Consider the following 20,936-nt stretch of genomic DNA (forward strand, 5'->3'; position numbering starts at 1 on the left):
TTCCACACATAATAGAGAGACACATGATCGTATACAAATGTAAGCAAGGTTTGAAATTATTATGTTTTAGTCAAATATTATATATGTTTGGGCAACTTGCGGTCAATTTACAGTCTACAAATTATTTGTAATAATGTTCCAGCCCCACGACCATCCACTCAAGAAACAATCGGCCCGCGGCTGAATCTAGTTGACGATCCCTGCTGTATTTTATTGTATTTTTTAATTTTTTTAGTCATTTAGCAGACACTCTTATCCAGAGCGACTTACAGGAGCAATTTAGGGTTAAGTGCCTTACTCAAGGGCACATAGACAGATTTTTCACCTAGTCGGCTCGGGTATTAGAACCAGCGACCTTTTGGTTACTGGCACAACGCTCTTAACCGCTAAGCTACCTGCCGCCCTGTAGACCATACTATTGACTTGCACATGTTCAGAAGACACGTCTGGGAATGTGTCTAACTTACAGAGAGAGAGAAAGACTCCCACAAAGATAGTTGGACAGAGCCCACCCTCACATGTGCAAAACACATCAGAGGAACTAAAGACTTGTTTGCATGTCTCTCCTTGTTGTCTGTGTGACTGAGCAGGAGTGAGTAAATATTGATAGCTGCATCCTCTTCTTCCTACAACCAACCTCCTGATCTGAGGAAAACTTTATCATACACACACTAAATTGAGGACAGATACAGGTAACTGCCAAAATAAAGGAAATACCAACATAGTGTCTTAATAGGGCATTGGGCCACCATGAGCCAGAACAGCATCAATGCACATTGGCATATATTCTATAAGTGTCTGGAACTCTTTTGGAGGGATGTGACACCATTCTTCTTCAAGAAATTCCATAATTTGGTGTTTTGTTGATGGTGGTGGAAAACGCTGTCTCAGACGCCGCTCCAGAATCTCCCATAAGTGTTCAATTGCGTTGAGATGTGGTGACTGAGACGGCCATGACATATGGTTTACATAGTTTTTATGCTCATCAAACCATTCAGTGACCACCCGTGCCCTGTGGACAGGAGCATTGTCATCCTACGGGGGTATAGCCATGGTAGCCAAGATATAATTAAGTCAGGAACCACACCTGTGTGGAATCAACGCTAGCATAAGGGTATGGCCTTCACCAACATACTGTTGACAAGCAGTTGAGAGCATGAAATTAAATCTATTACAGAGTAAAATTAACTTTCAAAAGTGTATTAATCTAAATGGAATTACATGGACCCTGACAGCTTTAGAATAATATCACAATCCTTAAATGGGGATGACAATGTGTTCTGTTATGCAGTTAAGCCAATTTGGTTGTGTCACGACTTCCGCCGAGGCTGCCTCCCCTCCTTGTTCGAGCAGGTTTCGGCGTTCGTCGTCACCGGCTTACTAGCTACTGCCGATCCCATTCTCATCACTCCACTTGTCATGTCTTGTCAATCACACACACCTGGTGCTCATTCCCCTAATTAGTATGTGTATAAGCGTTCCCTCTGTTCCCCTTGTCTTTGTGAGTGATTGTTTCATTGTGAAAGCGAGTAGCTCGGTTGAGCTACTCTTCCATTTGATATTGCCAAGGTGGAATATTTCCCTTGTGATAGTTTCGTTTTGACGCTTGGTGCGTTTTCTTTATGTAAACGGAATAAACTCTGGACTTTGGTGTTTTACCTCCTGCGCCTGACTCCTTCTTTCATACCTCATCACAGGTTGAATGCAATGGTATCATGCTGCAGTTATAGAAACAGAGAGGACCACCGCCTGTTGTCTGAGGTAACATATTGCTACTGTTTTATATCTGCAAAGTCCCCACATTCACCAGGCAAAACCAAATACACAATGACAATAACATTGCACATCTATGCATATTGCTCCTTTTTCATTACAAAGAGTAGAAAATAACACCACAAAAATATATCTTGTTTGAACATAATGTACATTCTTTCTATATTCTTTATGACTTAGACTGCATGTCCAAACGTACACAGAGAGAGGCAGAGATATCTGCATTTTAGTGGCTAGCCTTGGAGATCTTTGATATGAGGCAGGGGGTCTAATCTAAAAACGGTACATGACAAAGTTCACACAGACGCCATTCTAAAGCTCCACAGAAGCTTAGGATCTCAGAGGTGGTCTGGCTTAATATCCTTATTAAATCTATCAATTCCTATTTGGAATTAATTTTTTCCTGGACAACCATCAGGTAGATTTGGCTCAGACTGAGGTGTATGGTGCATTTTATTCACCCATGGCGAACTACAATAGGTCTGTCTGTACATTGACATTCCCCATTGTTGCACAGTGATGATGTCAACACTGTGCACGAGAGCAGGAAGAGTAGAGGCAGAGTAAGATGAAGCTGTCAATGAGGAGAATGCCATAGAAACACCTTTGGGTGTGTAGACTTCTGCCTCTCTGGAAGCGTGTCAATAACACAGCCAGTAGCAGGAAGAAGGTGGCTATGTTTAAGATGAGGAATAGTCTGATATAAGAGGCTGAGTTTGACAGACTGTCACTCTTGGCAGTTGCCGACATGTGGACCTCCTTGAACTTGCGACCCTTCACGAAGCCACCCTTCCTGCCTTTCTTTGAGTCTCCATAATCCATAAAAGCCCTGGAGTCTCCATCTTCCTCTGGGCTCTCCTCAATAATCCTCTTTGTGCTCTTCGATCTCTCCTTCTTCTCACTCACCTCGATCTGTGCAAAGATGTCCGGCAGGCTCTCTGAGAGCTGATCCCCAAGGTTCCCCAAGGCTTTCTTGGTCCCCTTTCCCTTGCCCTGTTTCTTAGTCAGAGCAAACATTTTCTTGATGGCCTCCTCCGTCTTCTTCTTGTCTGAGAACTGGAGGAGGCGCTCAGCCGTTTTGCGGAAGCTGGCCGTGTTGAGCACCCGGCCCAGGATGTGTCTCTCCAGCTGCTGGAAAACAGGCTTGGCATGCTGGAGGTTGTCCTCTACTACGTTGACATACTCCTCCACCTCCTCTGGCGTGTCATTCTGCACTCCTGCTGCTTTCTCAAACACAATCTTCTTCTGGTCCACCAGTACCATGGCGAACAGAGGCTTGTTGGTCACCTCTCCTGTCAGAAGGTAGATGGTGTAGGTGTGCTCGTTGGTGGTCAGGTAAATGTCCACTCTATTAGCATCACCACGCAAGCTAAAGCTCTGCACGTCCACCCCCGGCCCAAAGAAGATGTAGGCCACCCTGGTGTGTGGGTACCTCAGTGGCATTGTCACATTCACATAGTTAGAGCCATTATAGGGGTAACCACGTGGATAGTTCCAGTACCCCAAGACCCCTTTCTCACTGAAGCCTGTGTCATCCAGCCAGAACATTTTATACGGGTCTTCACCGTGTCTGACAAAGGCTCCGTGCACACCATCTATTTTGGCTTCCTGAAAGGGCAGGTCCGTGTTGTGGAAGAAGGCGCTCATGGCCCTTGTTGGGCTGTCTGTCTCCAGATGGATATGATCCACTAGGACCAGCAGCTGGGGGTGCAGGAGCAGCAGGTTCCTCTGGAAGCTCCTGATCTTCAGGTCAGGGTTGTAGGCCGACTGGCCTTCCCCACGGATGAACACCATGCCCTGCCTCTCCAGAGTCGCCTCCACCCTGCCCTGGGCGTCCGCCGCCAGCCCAACCTTGTACTTCAGCCACTTGGAGTCACAGGCCTCGGTGACCTGACCGTCCCATGGCTTGAAACAGCTCCCTGAGGCAGCCGGGGAGAACAGCACTGCGTTGTTGAGGAAGGTGTACTTGGGCCCGTACAGAGCCTCTGTGATAAAAGGAACACCGTTAGGGGCGAACGTAAAGGTGTTCTGGTCAGGGTGCTCGTGGCCAGCGTTAAAGTTCCGCCACCCTTTGATCCAGTCTTTGTACTTGTTCCTGTGAACGATGTCAAATATGGCCTGTCCACCCAGCTTCCCCGACTTGAAGGAGAGGAAGGTGTGGTTGGTGTCTGCGGGTAAAGCACTTCCATACGTGACGACCCCCCAGTCCTCAAAGTAGTGGAGTTGGGATGTACCGAAGTCTGCAGGAGCCCTGGGAGTCAGGCTTGGATCATACCTGCAGAATTGAAAAAACAACAACACATTAATTTCATACATTCAAATTAAGCTGCTCAAAAAGAAGTTTTACATTCAGAATGGAGTAAATGATTTCATTATCAGTACAATAATAACATGTAGGTCTAAATCCATACAATACAGCATATTTAACAGTACAACTAAACCAACAGACAAGAGCGAAAGCGAGAGAGAGTGACTCAGTCTCACCAGATGAACTCTGTGTGCAGTGTGCACCATCTCTGTCCCTTCCCGGCCTGTCCCGGCCCCTCCAACACCCGGTTCTGACGGATCAGCTCAGCCAGCCAGTTCCCACTGCCGTTCCTCATCACGTATCTGTCCAGGAACACCAGCTGGCTCTCAGGCCCGTAGAACCAATTGTAGTTGGAATCTGCTATGGCTACAGTCCTCTGGAACCCTGGTGAGATGGAACAGGCCAGGGCCAAAGATCCATATGGATTATTTTACAGTTAAAATATAGGAGGGGGCAACTGCAATAGTGGCCATTCATACTGGTTTGTTTGAGAAATATTGAATGTTATTATCATAAATCTCTTACAAATATGAAGTGACAGCTACATACTGATTTGTCCAAGGTCCAGTTTGGTTGTACAAACAATATACCTTCCTATGATTAAATCTTGAGTAGTCTACAAAATGTAAGTAATACGGTACATGTTGTACAGATATACAGTGTATTCAGAAAGTATTCATACCCCTTGACTTTTTCCACATTTTGTTGTGTTACAGCCTGAATTCAAAATGGATTACATATTACATTTTTTACACATCTAGACACAATACCCCACAATGACAAAGTGAAAACATGTTTTTTGCAAATGTATTGAAAATGAAATACAGAAATACATTATCTCATTTACATAAGTATTCACACCCCTGAGTCAATACATGTTAAAATCACCATTGGCAGCAATAACAGGTGTGAGTCTTTCTGGGTATGTCTCTAAGAGCTTTGCACATCTGGTTTGTACAATATTTGCACATTATTAATTTTAAATTATTCAAGCTCTGTCAAGTTGGTCATTGCTAGACAGCCATTTTCAAGTCTTGCCATAGATTTTTAAGCCAATTTAAGTCAAAACTGTCACTAGGCCACTCAGGAATGTTCAATGTCGTCTTGGTAAGCAACTCCAGTGTATATTTGGTCTTGTGTTTTAGGTTATTGTCCTGCTGAAAGGTGAATTCATCTCCCAGTGTCCCGTGGAAAGCAGACTAAACCAGGTTTTCCTCTAGGATTTTGCATGTGCTTAGCTCCATTCCGTTTCTTTTTTATCCTGGAAAACTCCCCAGTCCTTAACGATTACAAGCATACCCATAGCATGATGCAGCCACCACTATGCTTGAAAATATGGAGAGTGTTATTCAGTAATGTGTTGTATTGGATTTGCCCCAAACATAACACTTTGTATTCAGGACAAAAAGTTAATTGCTTTGGCACATTATTTTCAGTATTACTTTGGTGACTTGTTGCAAACAGGGTGCATGTTTTAGAATATTTTTTATTCTGTACAGGGTTCCTTCTTTTCAAGCTATCAATTATGTTAGTATTGTGGAGTAACTACAGCGTTGTTGATCCATCCTCAGTTTTCTCCTATCACAGCCATTAAACTCTGCAACTGTTTTAAAGTCACCATTGGCCTCATGGTGAAATCCCTGAGCGGTTTCCTTCCTCTTCGGCAACTGAGTTAGGAAGGACGCCTGCATCTTTGTAATGACTGGGTGTATTGATACACCATCCGAAGTGTAATTAATAACTTCACCATGCTCAAAGGGATATTCAATGTCTGCTTTTTTACCCATCTACCAATAGGTGCCCTTCTTTGCAAGGCACTGGAAAACCTCCCTGGTCTTTGTCCTTGAATCTGTGTTTGAAATTCACTGCACGACTAAGCGACCTTACAGATAATTGTATGTGCGGGGTACAGAGTTGAGGTAGTTCTTCAAAAATCATGTTAAACACTATAATTGCGAAATGTTTACTCCTGAACTTATTTAGGCTTGCCATAACAAATTATGTTTTTAGAAATGTTTACAAATTAGTTAAAAATTAAAAGCTGAAATGTCTTGAGTCAATAAGTATTCATACTTATTGACTGAAGACATTTCAGCTTTTCATTTTTAATTCATTTGTAAACATTTCTAAAAACATTATTCCACTTTGACATTATGGGGTATTGTTTGTAGGCCAGTGACACAAAATCTTAATTTAACCTATTTTAAATTCAGGCTGTAACACAACAAAATGTGGAAAAAGTCAAGGGGTGTGAATATTTTCTGAAGGCATTGTAGGATCTTAATTTGAGCCAGTTTGCTACAGCAGGAAAATAATCACGCAGCAACAGGAAATGTGAATTATAATGTGGATTATAATGAATGGACATTTTTTTATACATTTGTCAAGTCTGACATTTCAAAGTTGAAATTACAAACGTCAGAAGCCTATGTTAAACCTCAAATACACTACACATCTTACATATGTAGCTTCAACAGAACACATTATTATTTTTGAATTTTTAACACAAATGTCAAAAATGCATGGTATGCCATGTCCTAAAAGGGAACAATAAACTACAGGCCCTGTTGAAATCAGCAGCTCCCTAGCTGTAATGCTGAAGCCATTTCCCCAACACACACAGTTCCCATACATGTTGCTCACTCTCAGGATCTAAGAGAAATGGCAGTTTGGCGTGAAAAGGTATCTTAAAACCTAGCAACCGGTAGTAAATATTTAACCACAATAAATCACTTGTAAGCCAAATAAATAATAAATAACAGCAATAACCAAGCGGTGTGACAATACATGTTTATATATATATATATATATATATATATATATACAGTGGGGGAAAAAAGTATTTAGTCAGCCACCAATTGTGCAAGTTATCCCACTTAAAAAGATGAGAGAGGCCTGTAATTTTCTTCATAGGTACACGTCAACTATGACAGACAAATTGAGAAAAAAAAATCCTGAAAATCACATTGTAGGATTTTTAATGAATTTATTTGCAAATTATGGTGGAAAATAAGTATTTGGTCACCTACAAACAAGCAAGATTTCTGGCTCTCACAGACCTGTAACTTCTTATTTAAGAGGCTCCTCTGTCCTCCACTCATTACCTGTATTAATGGCACCTGTTTGAACTTGTTATCAGTATAAAGACACCTGTCCACAACCTCAAACAGTCACACTCCAAACTCCACTATGGCCAAGACCAAAGAGCTGTCAAAGGACACCAGAAACAAAATTGTAGACCTGCACCAGGCTGGGAAGACTGAATCTGCAATAGGTAAGCAGCTTGGTTTGAAGAAATCAACTGTGGGAGCAATTTTTAGGAAATGGAAGACATACAAGACCACTGATAATCTCCCTCGATCTGGGGCTCCACGCAAGATCTCACCCCGTGGGGTCAAAATGATCACAAGAACGGTGAGCAAAAATCCCAGAACCACACAGGGGGACCTAGTGAATGACCAGCAGAGAGCTGGGACCAAAGTAACAAAGCCTACCATCAGTAACACTACGCCGCCAGGGACTCAAATCCTGCAGTGCCAGACGTGTCCCCCTGCTTAAGCCAGTACATGTCCAGGCCCGTCTGAAATTTGCTAGAGTGCATTTGGATGATCCAGAAGAGGATTGGGAGAATGTCATATGGTCAGATGAAACCAAAATATAACTTTTTGGTAAAAACTCAACTCGTCGTGTTTGGAGGACAAAGAATGCTGAGTTGCATCCAAAGAACACCATACCTACTGTGAAGCATGGGGGTGGAAACATCATGCTTTGGGGCTGTTTTTCTGCAAAGGGACCAGGACGACTGATCCGTGTAAAGGAAAGAATGAATGGGGCCATGTATCGTGAGATTTTGAGTGAAAACCTCCTTCCAACAGCAAGGGCATTGAAGATGAAACGTGTTTGGGTCTTTCAGCATGACAATGATCCCAAACACACCGCCCGGGCAACGAAGGAGTGGCTTCGTAAGAAGCATTTCAAGGTCCTGGAATGGCCTAGCCAGTCTCCAGATCTCAACCCCATAGAAAATCTTTGGAGGGAGTTGAAAGTCCGTGTTGCGCAGCGACAGCCCCAAAACATCACTGCTCTAGAGGAGATCTGCATGGAGGAATGGGCCAAAATACCAGCAACAGTGTGTGAAAACCTTGTGAAGACTTACAGAAAACGTTTGACCTGTGTCATTGCCAACAAAGGGTATATAACAAAGTATTGAGAAACTTTTGTTATTGACCAAATACTTATTTTCCACCATAATTGGCAAATAAATTCATTAAAAATCCTACAATGTGATTTTCTGGAGAAAAAAAATCTCATTTTGTCTGTCATAGTTGACGTGTACCTATGATGAAAATTACAGGCCTCTCTCATCTTTTTAAGTGGGAGAACTTGCACAATTGGTGGCTGACTAAATACTTTTTTTCCCCACTGTATATACAGTGGGGGGGAAAAGTATTTGGTCAGCCCCAATTGTGCAAGTTCTCCCACTTAAAAAGATGAGAGAGGCCTGTAATTTTCATCATAGGTACACGTCAACTATGACAGACAAAATGAGATTTTTTTTCTCCAGAAAATCACATTGTAGGATTTTTAATGAATTTATTTGCCAATTATGGTGGAAAATAAGTATTTGGTCAATAACAAAAGTTTCTCAATACTTTGTTATATACCCTTTGTTGGCAATGACACAGGTCAAACGTTTTCTGTAAGTCTTCACAAGGTTTTCACACACTGTTGCTGGTATTTTGGCCCATTCCTCCATGCAGATCTCCTCTAGAGCAGTGATGTTTTGGGGCTGTCGCTGCGCAACACGGACTTTCAACTCCCTCCAAAGATTTTCTATGGGGTTGAGATCTGGAGACTGGCTAGGCCATTCCAGGACCTTGAAATGCTTCTTACGAAGCCACTCCTTCGTTGCCCGGGCGGTGTGTTTGGGATCATTGTCATGCTGAAAGACCCAAACACGTTTCATCTTCAATGCCCTTGCTGTTGGAAGGAGGTTTTCACTCAAAATCTCACGATACATGGCCCCATTCATTCTTTCCTTTACACGGATCAGTCGTCCTGGTCCCTTTGCAGAAAAACAGCCCCAAAGCATGATGTTTCCACCCCCATGCTTCACAGTAGGTATGGTGTTCTTTGGATGCAACTCAGCATTCTTTGTCCTCCAAACACGACGAGTTGAGTTTTTACCAAAAAGTTATATTTTGGTTTCATCTGACCATATGACATTCTCCCAATCCTCTTCTGGATGCACTCTAGCAAACTTCAGACGGGCCTGGACATGTACTGGCTTAAGCAGGGGGACACGTCTAGCACTGCAGGATTTGATTCCCTGGCGGCATAGTGTGTTACTGATGGTAGGCTTTGTTACTTTGGTCCCAGCTCTCTGCAGGTCATTCACTAGGTCCCCCCGTGTGGTACTGGGATTTTTGCTCACCGTTCTTGTGATCATTTTGACCCCCACGGGGTGAGATCTTGCGTGGAGCCCCAGATCGAGGGGAGATTATCAGTGGTCTTGTATGTCTTCCATTTCCTAATAATTGCTCCCACAGCTGATTTCTTCAAACCAAGCTGCTTACCTATTGCAGATTCAGTCTTCCCAGCCTGGTGCAGGTCTACAATTTTGTTTCTGTGTCCTTTGACAGCTCTTTGGTCTTGGCCATAATGGAGTTTGGAGTGTGACTGTTTGAGGTTGTGGACAGGTGTCTTTTATACTGATAACAAGTTCAAACAGGTGCCATTAATACAGGTAACGAGTGGAGGACAGAGGAGCCTCTTAAAGAAGAAGTTACAGGTCTGTGAGAGCCAGAAATCTTGCTTGTTTGTAGGTGACCAAATACTTATTTTCCACCATAATTTGCAAATAAATTCATTAAAAATCCTACAATGTGATTTTCTGGATTTTCTTTTCTCAATTTGTCTGTCATAGTTGACGTGTACCTATGATGAAAATTACAGGCCTCTCTCATCTTTTTAAGTGGGAGAACTTGCACAATTGGTGGCTGACTAAATACTTTTTCCCCCCACTGTATATATATATATATATATATATATATATATGTATATATTTTTTTTTGGGGGGGGGGGGTAGATCAGCTTAATATTGCAGATAGATTGTAACTTCCATCAATGTAATTGTCTGCATCACTTCCAATCCCCCATGTTTATTATATACACTGCTCAAAAAAATAAAGGGAACACTTAAACAACACATCCTACATCTGAATGAATGAAATAATCTTATTAAATACTTTTTTCTTTACATAGTTGAATGTGCTGACAACAAAATCACACAAAAATGATCAATGGAAATCAAATGTATCAACCCATGGAGGTCTGGATTTGGAGTCACCCTCAAAATTAAAGTGGAACACCACACTACAGGCTGATCCAACTTTGATGTAATGTCCTTAAACAAATCAAAATGAGGCTCAGTAGTGTGTGTGGCCTCCACGTGCCTGTATGACCTTCCTACAACGCCTGGGCATGCTCCTGATGAGGTGGCGGATGGTCTCCTGAGGGATCTCCTCCCAGACCTGGACTAAAGCATCCGCCAACTCCTGGACAGTCTGTGGTGCAACGTGCCGTTGGTGGATGGAGCGAGACATGATGTCCCAGATATGCTCAATTGGATTCAGGTCTGGGGAACGGGCGGGCCAGTCCATAGCATCAATGCCTTCCTCTTGCAGGAACTGCTGACACACTCCAGCCACATGAGGTCTAGCATTGTCTTGCATTAGGAGGAACCCAGGGCCAACCGCACCAGCATATGGTCTCACAAGGGGTCTGAGGATCTCATCTCGGTACCTAATGGCAGTCAGGCTACCTCTGGCAAGCACATGGAGGGCTGTGCGGCCCTCCAAAGAAATGCCACCCCACACCGTGACTGACCCACCGCCAAACCGGTCATGCTGGAGGATGTTGCAGGCAGCAGAACGTTCTCCACGGCGTCTCCAGACTCTGTCACGTCTGTCACATGTGCTCAGTGTGAACCTGCTTTCATCTGTGAAGAGCACAGGGTGCCAGTGGCGAATTTGCCAATCTTGGTGTTCTCTGGCAAATGCCAAACGTCCTGCATGGTGTTGGGCTGTAAGCACAACACCCACCTGTGGACGTCGGGCCCTCATACCACCCTCATGGAGTCTGTTTCTGACCGTTTGAGCAGACACATGCACATTTGTGGCCTGCTGGAGGTCATTTTGCAGGGCTCTGGCAGTGCTCCTCCTGCTCCTCCTTGCACAAAGGCGGAGGTAGCGGTCCTGCTGCTGGGTTGTTGCCCTCCTACGGCCTCCTCCACGTCTCCTGATGTACTGGCCTGTCTCCTGGTAGCGCCTCCATGCTCTGGACACTACGCTGACAGACACAGCAAACCTTCTTGCCACAGCTCGCATTGATGTGCCACCTGGATGAGCTGCACTACCTGAGCCACTTGTGTGGGTTGTAGACTCCGTCTCATGCTACCACTAGAGTGAAAGCACCGCCAGCATTCAAAAGTGACCAAAACATCAGCCAGGAAGCATAGGAACTGAGAAGTGGTCTGTGGTCACCACCTGCAGAACCACTTCTTTATTGGGGGTGTCTTGCTAATTGCCTATAATTTCCACCTGTTGTTTATTCCATTTGCACAACAGCATGTTAAATTTATTGTCAATCAGTGTTGCTTCCTAAGTGGACAGTTTGATTTCACAGAAGTGTGATTGACTTGGAGTTACATTGTGTTGTTTAAGTGTTCCCTTTATTTTTTTGAGCAGTGTATATTTAAACTGTACTGTGATGTTTTACAAAAGTTCTGAACCTTTCTATTCTCATTGCTTCTACAGATTGTGAATTAAAAATAAACATTTTTGCTAAAAGTATTATTATATTATTGATCGATTGACTATGACTTTTCAGATCACCCAGTAATGCTATCTGCAAGGTTAGCTCCAGGTAAATATTGCAATCCTTTAGCCATTCCTGGACCTGTGTCCAAAAACAAGCTACAAATGGACAGACCCAAAACAAATGATCTAATGATTCTGTCTCTTCACAGCAAAATCTGCAGAGCTGGGAAGATTGTATCCCTCATATAAATAACATTCTATTGGTAGCAAGAATTTTATATAATAATTTAAATTGAAAGATTCTAATTTTTGAATCCGGTGTCATTTTGCGTGTCAGTTCATAAACACTAACCATGGGATCGGTACGTCAAAAATCTCTTCCCAACTATTTTTCAATCTATATGGGACGGCTGTCAATCCTTTGGTCCTGAAATGAAACTGATATACTTTTTTTATTTATCACCGTTTTCCTTAACCAATTATGTTTTTTAATGCAAGGCCGACAGACAAGTTCCTTACTTTCTCCCCCTTCCACTTTCCTCTTCCATTTTTGCGGTAAGGTTGCAATTATTTGGTTGTAATTTTGGGTAGAGCAGACATTTCCATATGTGTTTGTTAGCTGCATGTGCGACATAACTCCACCAGTCCTACCGATGATATCATTTACGAAGATTATACCTTTTTTAAACATTTTGTCAAAAAATAAAGGTTTTTTGTCAATTAGTATATTTGAATTTAACCACAATATTTGTTGCATTATTTGTTCTGTCGTTTCTGGAGGATTCAATTGAAATTGCAACCAACTTTCTATGGCTTGTTTTAGAAATAGTGATATTTGGGAGATGATTTCCTTTTCAAATAACTGAAAATGAGTGGTTGTAATCTGAATAAAGGGAAAAAGGCCATTCTTGAACATTGGGTGAGACAGTCTTACTAATTTGCTTGAGAACCATACATGTTTGTGTTTCCCATTCTGAAAGATTGTCTGTTTACAACATTCCTGCTGTGATGCAAAGCTAGATCTTGGACAAACAAATGTCCCATGCCAAATATTGTGGGAGTCCAACAAGTCCAACACTAAAATACGGCTACAGTTTACAATCTAACTCATTGGAACACCAACGACCCCCATCATTTGCACACATAGACAGGGTTGGGGAGCAACTGATTACATGTAATCTGATAAATAAATAAAATGGAAGCGTAATCAGTTACATTACGAGCACAAATGTTGTAATCAGATTACAGGTACGTTTGAGAAACTAGATCTCCTGGCTGCTGTAATTGGAGCTGCTCAGCCCCAGCCCCAGTCACAATATGGAGAGTGTTGGCAGCACTGCAGAGGAGAGGGATCAGCACAGCTCTGACAGGCCTCCAGGAAGCTAATAAGTGCACGCATTCATACCCCATATCAGGACAAATGAGTAGTTACACTCTCTAACATGGTGGTAATGCACACTGGGGGTTTTGATGCCTAATCTACTTATAACTTGGGAAACGTTGCCAAGAAGGACGCTGGCTGGGTGCAGGGCCAGGGCAGGTGCCTCAGCAGTTCACTAAGGCATTTATGAACAGATTGCTGACTGGCATTGTATTTCCTCAAAACAATGTTCTTGCTCCCAATACAATATCCATATTACCTTTTAATACATCACGTGACATCTAGACTAAATGCACAGTTAGAGGTAAAAAGTTGATCGAACCAATCAACTTCTGAAAAGGGAAACATTGAGATAACACACCATTAAGGGGAGAAATTATGTTCTATTGAATGGAAGAGCAGAGCAGAGTACAGTCGTGGTCAAAAGTTTTGAGACTAATTTTCACAAAGTCTGCTGCCTCAGTTTTGATGATGGCAATTTGCATATATTCCAGAATGTCATGAAGAGTGATCAGATGAATTGCAATTAATTGCAAAGTCCCTCTTTGCCATGAAAATGAACTTAATCCCCCAAAAACATTTCTACTGCATTTCAGCCCTGCCACAAAAGGACCAGCTGCCATCATGTCAATGATTCTCTCGTTAACACAGGTGAGAGTGTTGACGAGGACAAGGCTGGAGATCACTCTGTCATTCTGATTGAGTTAGAATAACAGACTGGAAGCTTTAAAAGGATGGTGGTGCTTGAAATAATTGTTCTTCCTCTGTTAACCATGGTTACCTGCAAGGAAACATGTGCCGTCATCATTGCTTTGCACAAAAAGGGCTTCACAGGCAAGGATATTGCTGCTAGTAAGATTGCACCTAAATCAACCATTTATCGGATCATCAACAACTTCAAGGAGAGAGGTTCAATTGTTGTGAAGAAGGCGTCAGGGCGCCCAAGAAAGTCCAGCAAGCTCCAGGACCGTCTCCTAACGTTGATTCAGCTGCGGGATCGGGGCACCACCAGTGCAGAGCTTGCTCAGGAATGGCAGCAGGCAGGTGCGAGTGCATCTGCACGCACAGTGAGGCGAAGACTTTTGGAGGATGGCCTGGTGTAAAGAAGGGCAGCAAAGAAGCCACTTCTCTCCAGGAAAAACATCAGGGACAGACTGATATTCTGCAAAGGGTACAGGGATTGGACTGCTGAGGACTGGGGTAAAGTCATTTTCTCTGATGAATCCCCTTTCCGATTGTTTGGGGCATCCCGAAAAAAACTTGTCCGGAGAAGACAAGGTGAGCGCTACGATCAGTCCTGTGTCATGGGCCTCCTGTAGCTCAGTTGGTAGAGCATGGCGCTTGCAACGCCAGGGTTGTGGGTTTGATTCCCACGGGGGGCCAGTATGAAAAATGTATGCACTCACTAAAACTGTAAGTCGCTCTGGATAAGAGCGTCTGCTAAATGGCTAAAATGTAAATGTAATGCCAACAGTAAAGCATCCTGAGACCATTCATGTGTGGGGTTGCTTCTCAGCCAAGGGAGTGGGCTCACTCACAATTTTGCCTAAGAACACAGCCATGAATAAAGAATGGTACCAACACATCCTCCGAGAGCAACTTCTCCCAACCATCCAAGAACAGTTTGGTGATGACCAATGCCTTTTCCAGCATGATGGAGCACCTTGCCATAAGGCAAAATTGATAACTAAGTGGCTCGGGGAACAAAACATCGAAATGTTGGGTCCATGGCCAGGAAACTCCCCAGACCTTAATCCCATTGAGAACTTGTGGTCGATCCTCAAGAGGCGGGTGGACAAACAAAAACCCACAAATTCTGACAAACTCCAAGCATTGATTATGCAAGAATGGGCTGCCATCAGTCAGGATGTGGCCCAGAAGTTAATTGACAGCATGCCAGGGCGGATTGCAGAGGTCTTGAAAAAGAAGGGTCAACACTGCAAATATTGACTCTTTGCATAAACGTAATGTAATTGTCAATAAAAGCCTTTGACACTTATGGAATGCTTGTAATTATACTTCAGTATACCATAGTAATATCTGACAAAAATATCTCATAACACTGAAGCAGCGAACTTTGTGAAGACCAATACTTGTGTCATCCTCAAAACTTTTGACCACGACTGTACACAACATCTATAAGAGTTGTATTACCTGGAAGGATGGTCCTGTACATGAAGGCAAAGTGTTTGTGGAGCCAGGGGTGGTTGAAGTGGCTGATGGAGAAGTGTCTCTGCACCAGGAACATGTACTGGAATAGAGAGCGGGTGGTGTAGGTCCCGTAGGCCACGCCCTCGTACAGCGAGCCGTCCGTCACGTCTTGGAGGAGTACCATAGACTTCTCCATGATGGCCAGAACCTGCTTAGTCCACAGGTAGGCCTCCTGCAGATAACCTGGAACAGAACAGAGGAGAAACCAGGGTCAGCATAGTGGGTTTGAGATGGATTGCTTTTAGCCACCTAAAGTGTTTGTTGTCATGACTTTAACTAAGCTAGGTGTAATATGTGGTCTCAAGTGAGGTACTGTAGTCATAAATGCAGTTAAAGCTACTCAGTCATTCATATTCCCATTTCAAAATTCAGATGTGTAAATTTGTATTTCCAGGAACTTCATACAGGAGCCTTAACTCACGTTATATGGAAAGCATGATGCTACCATACCAGACTAATGTATAGCGTCTCTCTCTCTCTCTCTCTCTCTCTCTCTCTCTCTCTCTGGATCACACACATAGAGTTTACTATGAGAAGAAGTGACCACATAAACACTCCAGCCACACTTCATTGAGGAATCCCAGTCCTTCACTGGTGTCTGGCAGCTACCCAGTGGACTGGCTCCAGCCACCCACTCACCGGAGCCCACAGCCCAGCCCCTGAGCCGGCATCCACCCCTGTGTTTGGTTTGGGCTAGGAGATCAGTGGCCTACACATAGCAGGTATTTACCATCGAACAGGAACTGCTGGCACACAAAGATCACATTTCCACAAACAGCATCTCACTCCACTAACGCCCCCACTCCGGTTCCACACAGTGTTTGGACGGTTCTGCATTTTCCATTATTAGACAAGGGCATCATGTAGGAATTCATTAACCAAAAAAATTACATAACTACAATAAAATATAAAAAAGTAGATCAAATAGAATAGAAAAAATAACATATAATTAAATCAAGTCAGGGGAATACCCAAACTAATCTGATTAACCTTATAAAGTCAAAAGCTCCAATAATCTTAATGACCAGTAAGGAATTCTACCACCCATGGCTCAATCACATCACATACAGTAACACTGTGCTCTAGCCATGACCTCCACAATCGATCTGGAGCCTAATGATGTGCCTCAGTTTACCTAATGATTGGCTGAGTGGATAATGTTGCTGTCATGCTGGGGGCTTATCCATTGCTTCTCTTCAGCCATGCTGTTAGTGATGTTACTGGCTCTGGAGCTCAGGAGCCCTCATCAGTACACATTACTCACCCACACCATGACGTTGTGGTTCACAGGAATGTGGAAGGTCAAGGGATTTACTATTTATATGGTGCCATTTGACTTGCCTTCTACTCCTTTGAGGTTCTTCACTAATTATCATTTGATGAGCCATTAAAGGAGAAATTCTATTTTTTACAACCAAATCTCTATTTTTTATGTAAATTGAATGTTATAGAAGGGTCCAGACACCTTTTTTGTGATTTCACGTTTTAGAGAAACTTACCCCAAACAGCAAATATCTTCCTCATCCTCATTGTGTAGTATGGGGGCCCTGAAAAAACATGAACAAAATAAAAAATAGAACACCTCATAACGTCCTTTCAGAAATGGCAAAGCTCTTAATATTTTGATGCAGATCTTTAGATGTTGTACACATGAAGTTGTGTCATTCCGAAATGTATCTGCAACGTTATATGCCCTTTTGCGCAACTCGAGCGGTTCCATTTTCCGTGTAGCCTGCTGCTACAGGTAACTGCCAAAATAAAGGAAACACCAACATATAGTTTCTTAATAGGGTGTTGGACCACCACGGGCCAGAACAGCTTCAATGCGCCTTGGCATAGATTCTACAAGTGTCTGGAACTTCCTGTGTGGAAGTACCTCATACTTTCAATATACTTTGTATCCCTCGTTTACTCAAATGTTTCTTTTCTTTTGGCAGTTACCTGTAAAATGGACGGAGAGGTATCGCTCGAGTCACAACAAAATGGAATATAACGTTGCAGATAAAGTTCGGAATGACACAATTTCATGTGTTCATGTGTATCTGCATCACAATAAAGAGAGCTTTGCCATTTCTAAAAATATGTATTTGGGTGTTTTTTGGAGTCTTTGTTCATGTTTTTCCGGGCCCCCATACTACACAATGAGGATGATGAAGTGATTTACTTTTCGGTGTAAGTTTCTCTAAAATATGTAAAATCACAAAAAAGGTGTCAGGACTAGGGCTGTTGCGGTGACCGTATTACCGCCACACCGGCGGTCACGAGTCATGAAGGCAGTCAAATTCCACATGACCGTTTAGTCACGGTAATTAGGCTTCTCCAAGCTCTGATGCTGCTGCTGGTCATTAGTAGCCTACCAAACTTGCTAACTGCCTGGTACTCAGCACTCTATTGTCCCTCTAATCACTCTGACATCAATGCAAATGTGATCAAAAATCTAATCAAACACTTCATGTGAGCCCATGAGCTCATGTTGAGCAACATTTCTATAGGCTATGCAATTGCGGGAGAAAATAGTGTCATGGCCGCTAATAAAAAGAGGAGGATCCCATCAGCTTTCTATAGGCTAGGCCTACTGTAATTATTTCTCAACTTTCCTAATATTAAGCACATTGCTTATATTTACAACAGGAGTATAGCCTACCTGGCTATACCATTCGCTATTTAAGTGCATAGATTACATGTACTTTTTCCCGCTGCCCATGTTTCGATACAGGTGCATGATAATGGTCCATTCTAAATCAAAATAAATGTCACACATATATAATTTAGTATATGTAAAGACAATATTAAATCAAGAATAGTCTGATGGGTGACAATATTAGCCTATCACTTGTGAATGATGCCCAGCATAAGTAACAATGCCTTTTTTTTTTTCTCATCATAGTCGCACACCTCATGTAGCCTAGCCCATAAGCCTATATGTTTTAATAAGGTTGGTATCACAACTAAAGTGGCCAAATAACTTCTTAAAATTAAGCACATTAATCCACTTTACAAGGGGTGTAGAGCCTAACTGACATATCTAAGCAGCGCGTGAGTTTCAAGTTTGGGGAAGATCATTTTCACCATAAAAATTCACCTTTATAATAAAAGCATTACATGCATAATTGCATTTGCGGTCACTTTTGATAATGGTGTTTTCCGCCAATGGAACATTCGCGCTTATAGCCTACTACCATGTGCGCATTGCTGCACTTATAATGTGAAGAAATAGCCTAATAGTTTATCAACATTTTAAGCTAAATGTTCTAATCTGTTGCGTCAGCCACATTGCATAAAAAAGTTTTTTTGATGCTAGTGGTTGTATTAATTTGGGATCTATCGCATCCCACAACTGTCTCAGACTATGTTTGGAATATGTATTTCTCATACAGAATAGAATAGGTCAACTTTTGTACTATGGGGGATAGTAGATTGACATAGGCTAGTGCTTTTGCTGTTCGTTAGGCTTACTCATCTTGTTGGCTGACGAAAAGTAAATGTGGATAGTTCTTTCAATATCTTCAATATGCACCTTGGAATTGGATAAGGATGCGCGCAGTTGCGTCCCCGATGTGTCTGTCTTCACTTGTAGCCTGTGAGAAAGACCCGATCACGTGACGGAGAGCCATGTGAATGAGAGGCACTTCGGATTGCGCAGCACACTCAGGGAGTAGGGCACAACGCAGCACTCTGGGACGCAAAAGGCATGGATTTTTTTAGGGGGCATTACAGCCACAGGGGATGCCGCCGTGAAATTCGAGGCATTATCAAGTGCTTGTCAAATTGTGAATGAGAGACTATTGGAGTGTGTACAGCCTGCGCAAAAAACAAAGCAGATCTCATGCCTTTCAAGTTACTTTTTTCAAATCATCATTAGAGTCTCGTCATGCAGCCTTACAATGTATAAAAAATCCAAACATATAGGCCAACGTTTGTAGAACAACTAAAGTTACATTAATATCTCTAAATTAAGCATATAGGAGTACCTATTTCTTTGTTAACCGCTCAACACAGAATAGCCGCATGTGCGCACTCCTTCAAATCATTTGGAGAAAATATTTATATTTTATTCAGCTTTGTTCAATTGTATTCTTCATACTATAAAATAATATAAAATAATGCCACGGAATTATAAGCATATCTTGTCTGCTAAATGAACTAGTGTAGCCCACAGCCATTTGGCATTGCCACATCAGGACCTAACATAAGGACAATTCAGAGTATGCTATTATTTTCTTCTGAAATAGGCTACATTTTCTTCATATCATGCTTCTTTAGACCTGTCTAAAATAAATAATGGATTTATTGTGAAGGTGTAGACTATATTACATGGATATATTAGATTTTTTTTAAATGGCTTGTAGGCTATGTGTGGAAGCCAGGAGGTGCTAAATGTGTTTATGTTAATTAACGGTCAATTACCGCGAGACCGAAAGTTATTTGCTTGACAATCACCGGCTGACGAAATTTCGTGACCGCAACAGCCCTAGTCTGGACCCTTCTATAACATGCCATTTACTTCAAAAATAGAGATTTGGTTATAAAAAAAGTAAACTTATCCTTTAAGTTGAGGGAAATTCCTGATTCCTCTTATTTCATTTCAAAGAATGAACAAAGATTGATTTCCAAGAATAAAATAACAAAATATGACATAGGCTGAATGCAATGATAGTGGTCTGACAAGAGTTTCTGCTTCATTTATTGACATGAGGCCAATCAAGTTGGTTTAGATTATACAAGACGGGAGAATGAACAAGTTTAGACAATTGCTTAAAGCTGAGAGTAATGGCAATATCATTTTCAATACTGTACCAACCGGGCAAAGACGTCAGATCTACACACAATTTTATTTGACATTTGATAAAGTTCTCAACAAACTGTCAAAACGTAAACCAACCCTGTTGTTAATTTGTGTTTGAATTTGATGTAAATTATATTGAAATTTTTATTTTATACCTTTATTTAACTAGGCAAGTCAGTTAAGAACACATTATTATTTACAATGATGGCCTACACCGGCCAAACCCGTACGACGCTGGGCCAATTGTGCGCCGCCCTATGGGACTCCCAATCACGGCCAGTTGTGATACAGCCTGGAATCGAACCAGGGGGTCTGTAGTGACGCCTCAAACACTGAGATGCAGTGCCTTAGACCGCTGCGCCACTCGGGAACAAGGTTGACTCAACCCATTTTGCCCAGAGGTTATACAGTATGTGTAAAATATACACTTTTCCGCAAATCAATAAAGTGTTCATGTATAACAGCTTTTGTTTAAGGAAGCAACACAATGTAGTGTGACCGTGGCTATGACTGTGAATGGCTCCCAGACAACTCGAGCACCTGGGTGGCCATAGCAGACAGGTGGGTGATTGAGGTCATAGGGTGAACTCCTGATGGTTAACTACTGATGAACCCATGGTAAACTACTGCACACATGGCTGTCCAATTAAGATCCCA

At 42.4% G+C, this 20,936-nt stretch overlaps 1 protein-coding gene across 2 annotated transcripts in view; it reads right to left on the reverse strand.

Moving 5' to 3' along the window:
- Positions 1 to 1,614: 1,614 nt before the first annotated feature.
- Positions 1,615 to 20,936, reverse strand: part of LOC121552471 (dermatan-sulfate epimerase-like) — a 31,509-nt gene continuing 12,187 nt past the window's right edge. The window contains exons 4-7 of one of the 2 annotated variants that reach the window (XM_041865409.2): positions 16,993 to 17,040; positions 15,437 to 15,676; positions 4,258 to 4,465; positions 1,615 to 4,048 (exon numbers count right to left, since the gene is read on the reverse strand). In XM_041865409.2, the coding sequence (XP_041721343.2) occupies positions 2,299 to 4,048; positions 4,258 to 4,465; positions 15,437 to 15,676; positions 16,993 to 17,040 (2,246 nt within the window). In that variant the 3' untranslated portion in view covers positions 1,615 to 2,298. The remainder of the gene's footprint in view (positions 4,049 to 4,257; positions 4,466 to 15,436; positions 15,677 to 16,992; positions 17,041 to 20,936) is intronic. The other variant, XM_041865410.2, reaches the window with a different exon arrangement.

Source organism: Coregonus clupeaformis, chromosome 36 (genome assembly GCF_020615455.1).
Source record: "Coregonus clupeaformis isolate EN_2021a chromosome 36, ASM2061545v1, whole genome shotgun sequence".
Classification (NCBI taxonomy): domain Eukaryota; kingdom Metazoa; phylum Chordata; class Actinopteri; order Salmoniformes; family Salmonidae; genus Coregonus; species Coregonus clupeaformis.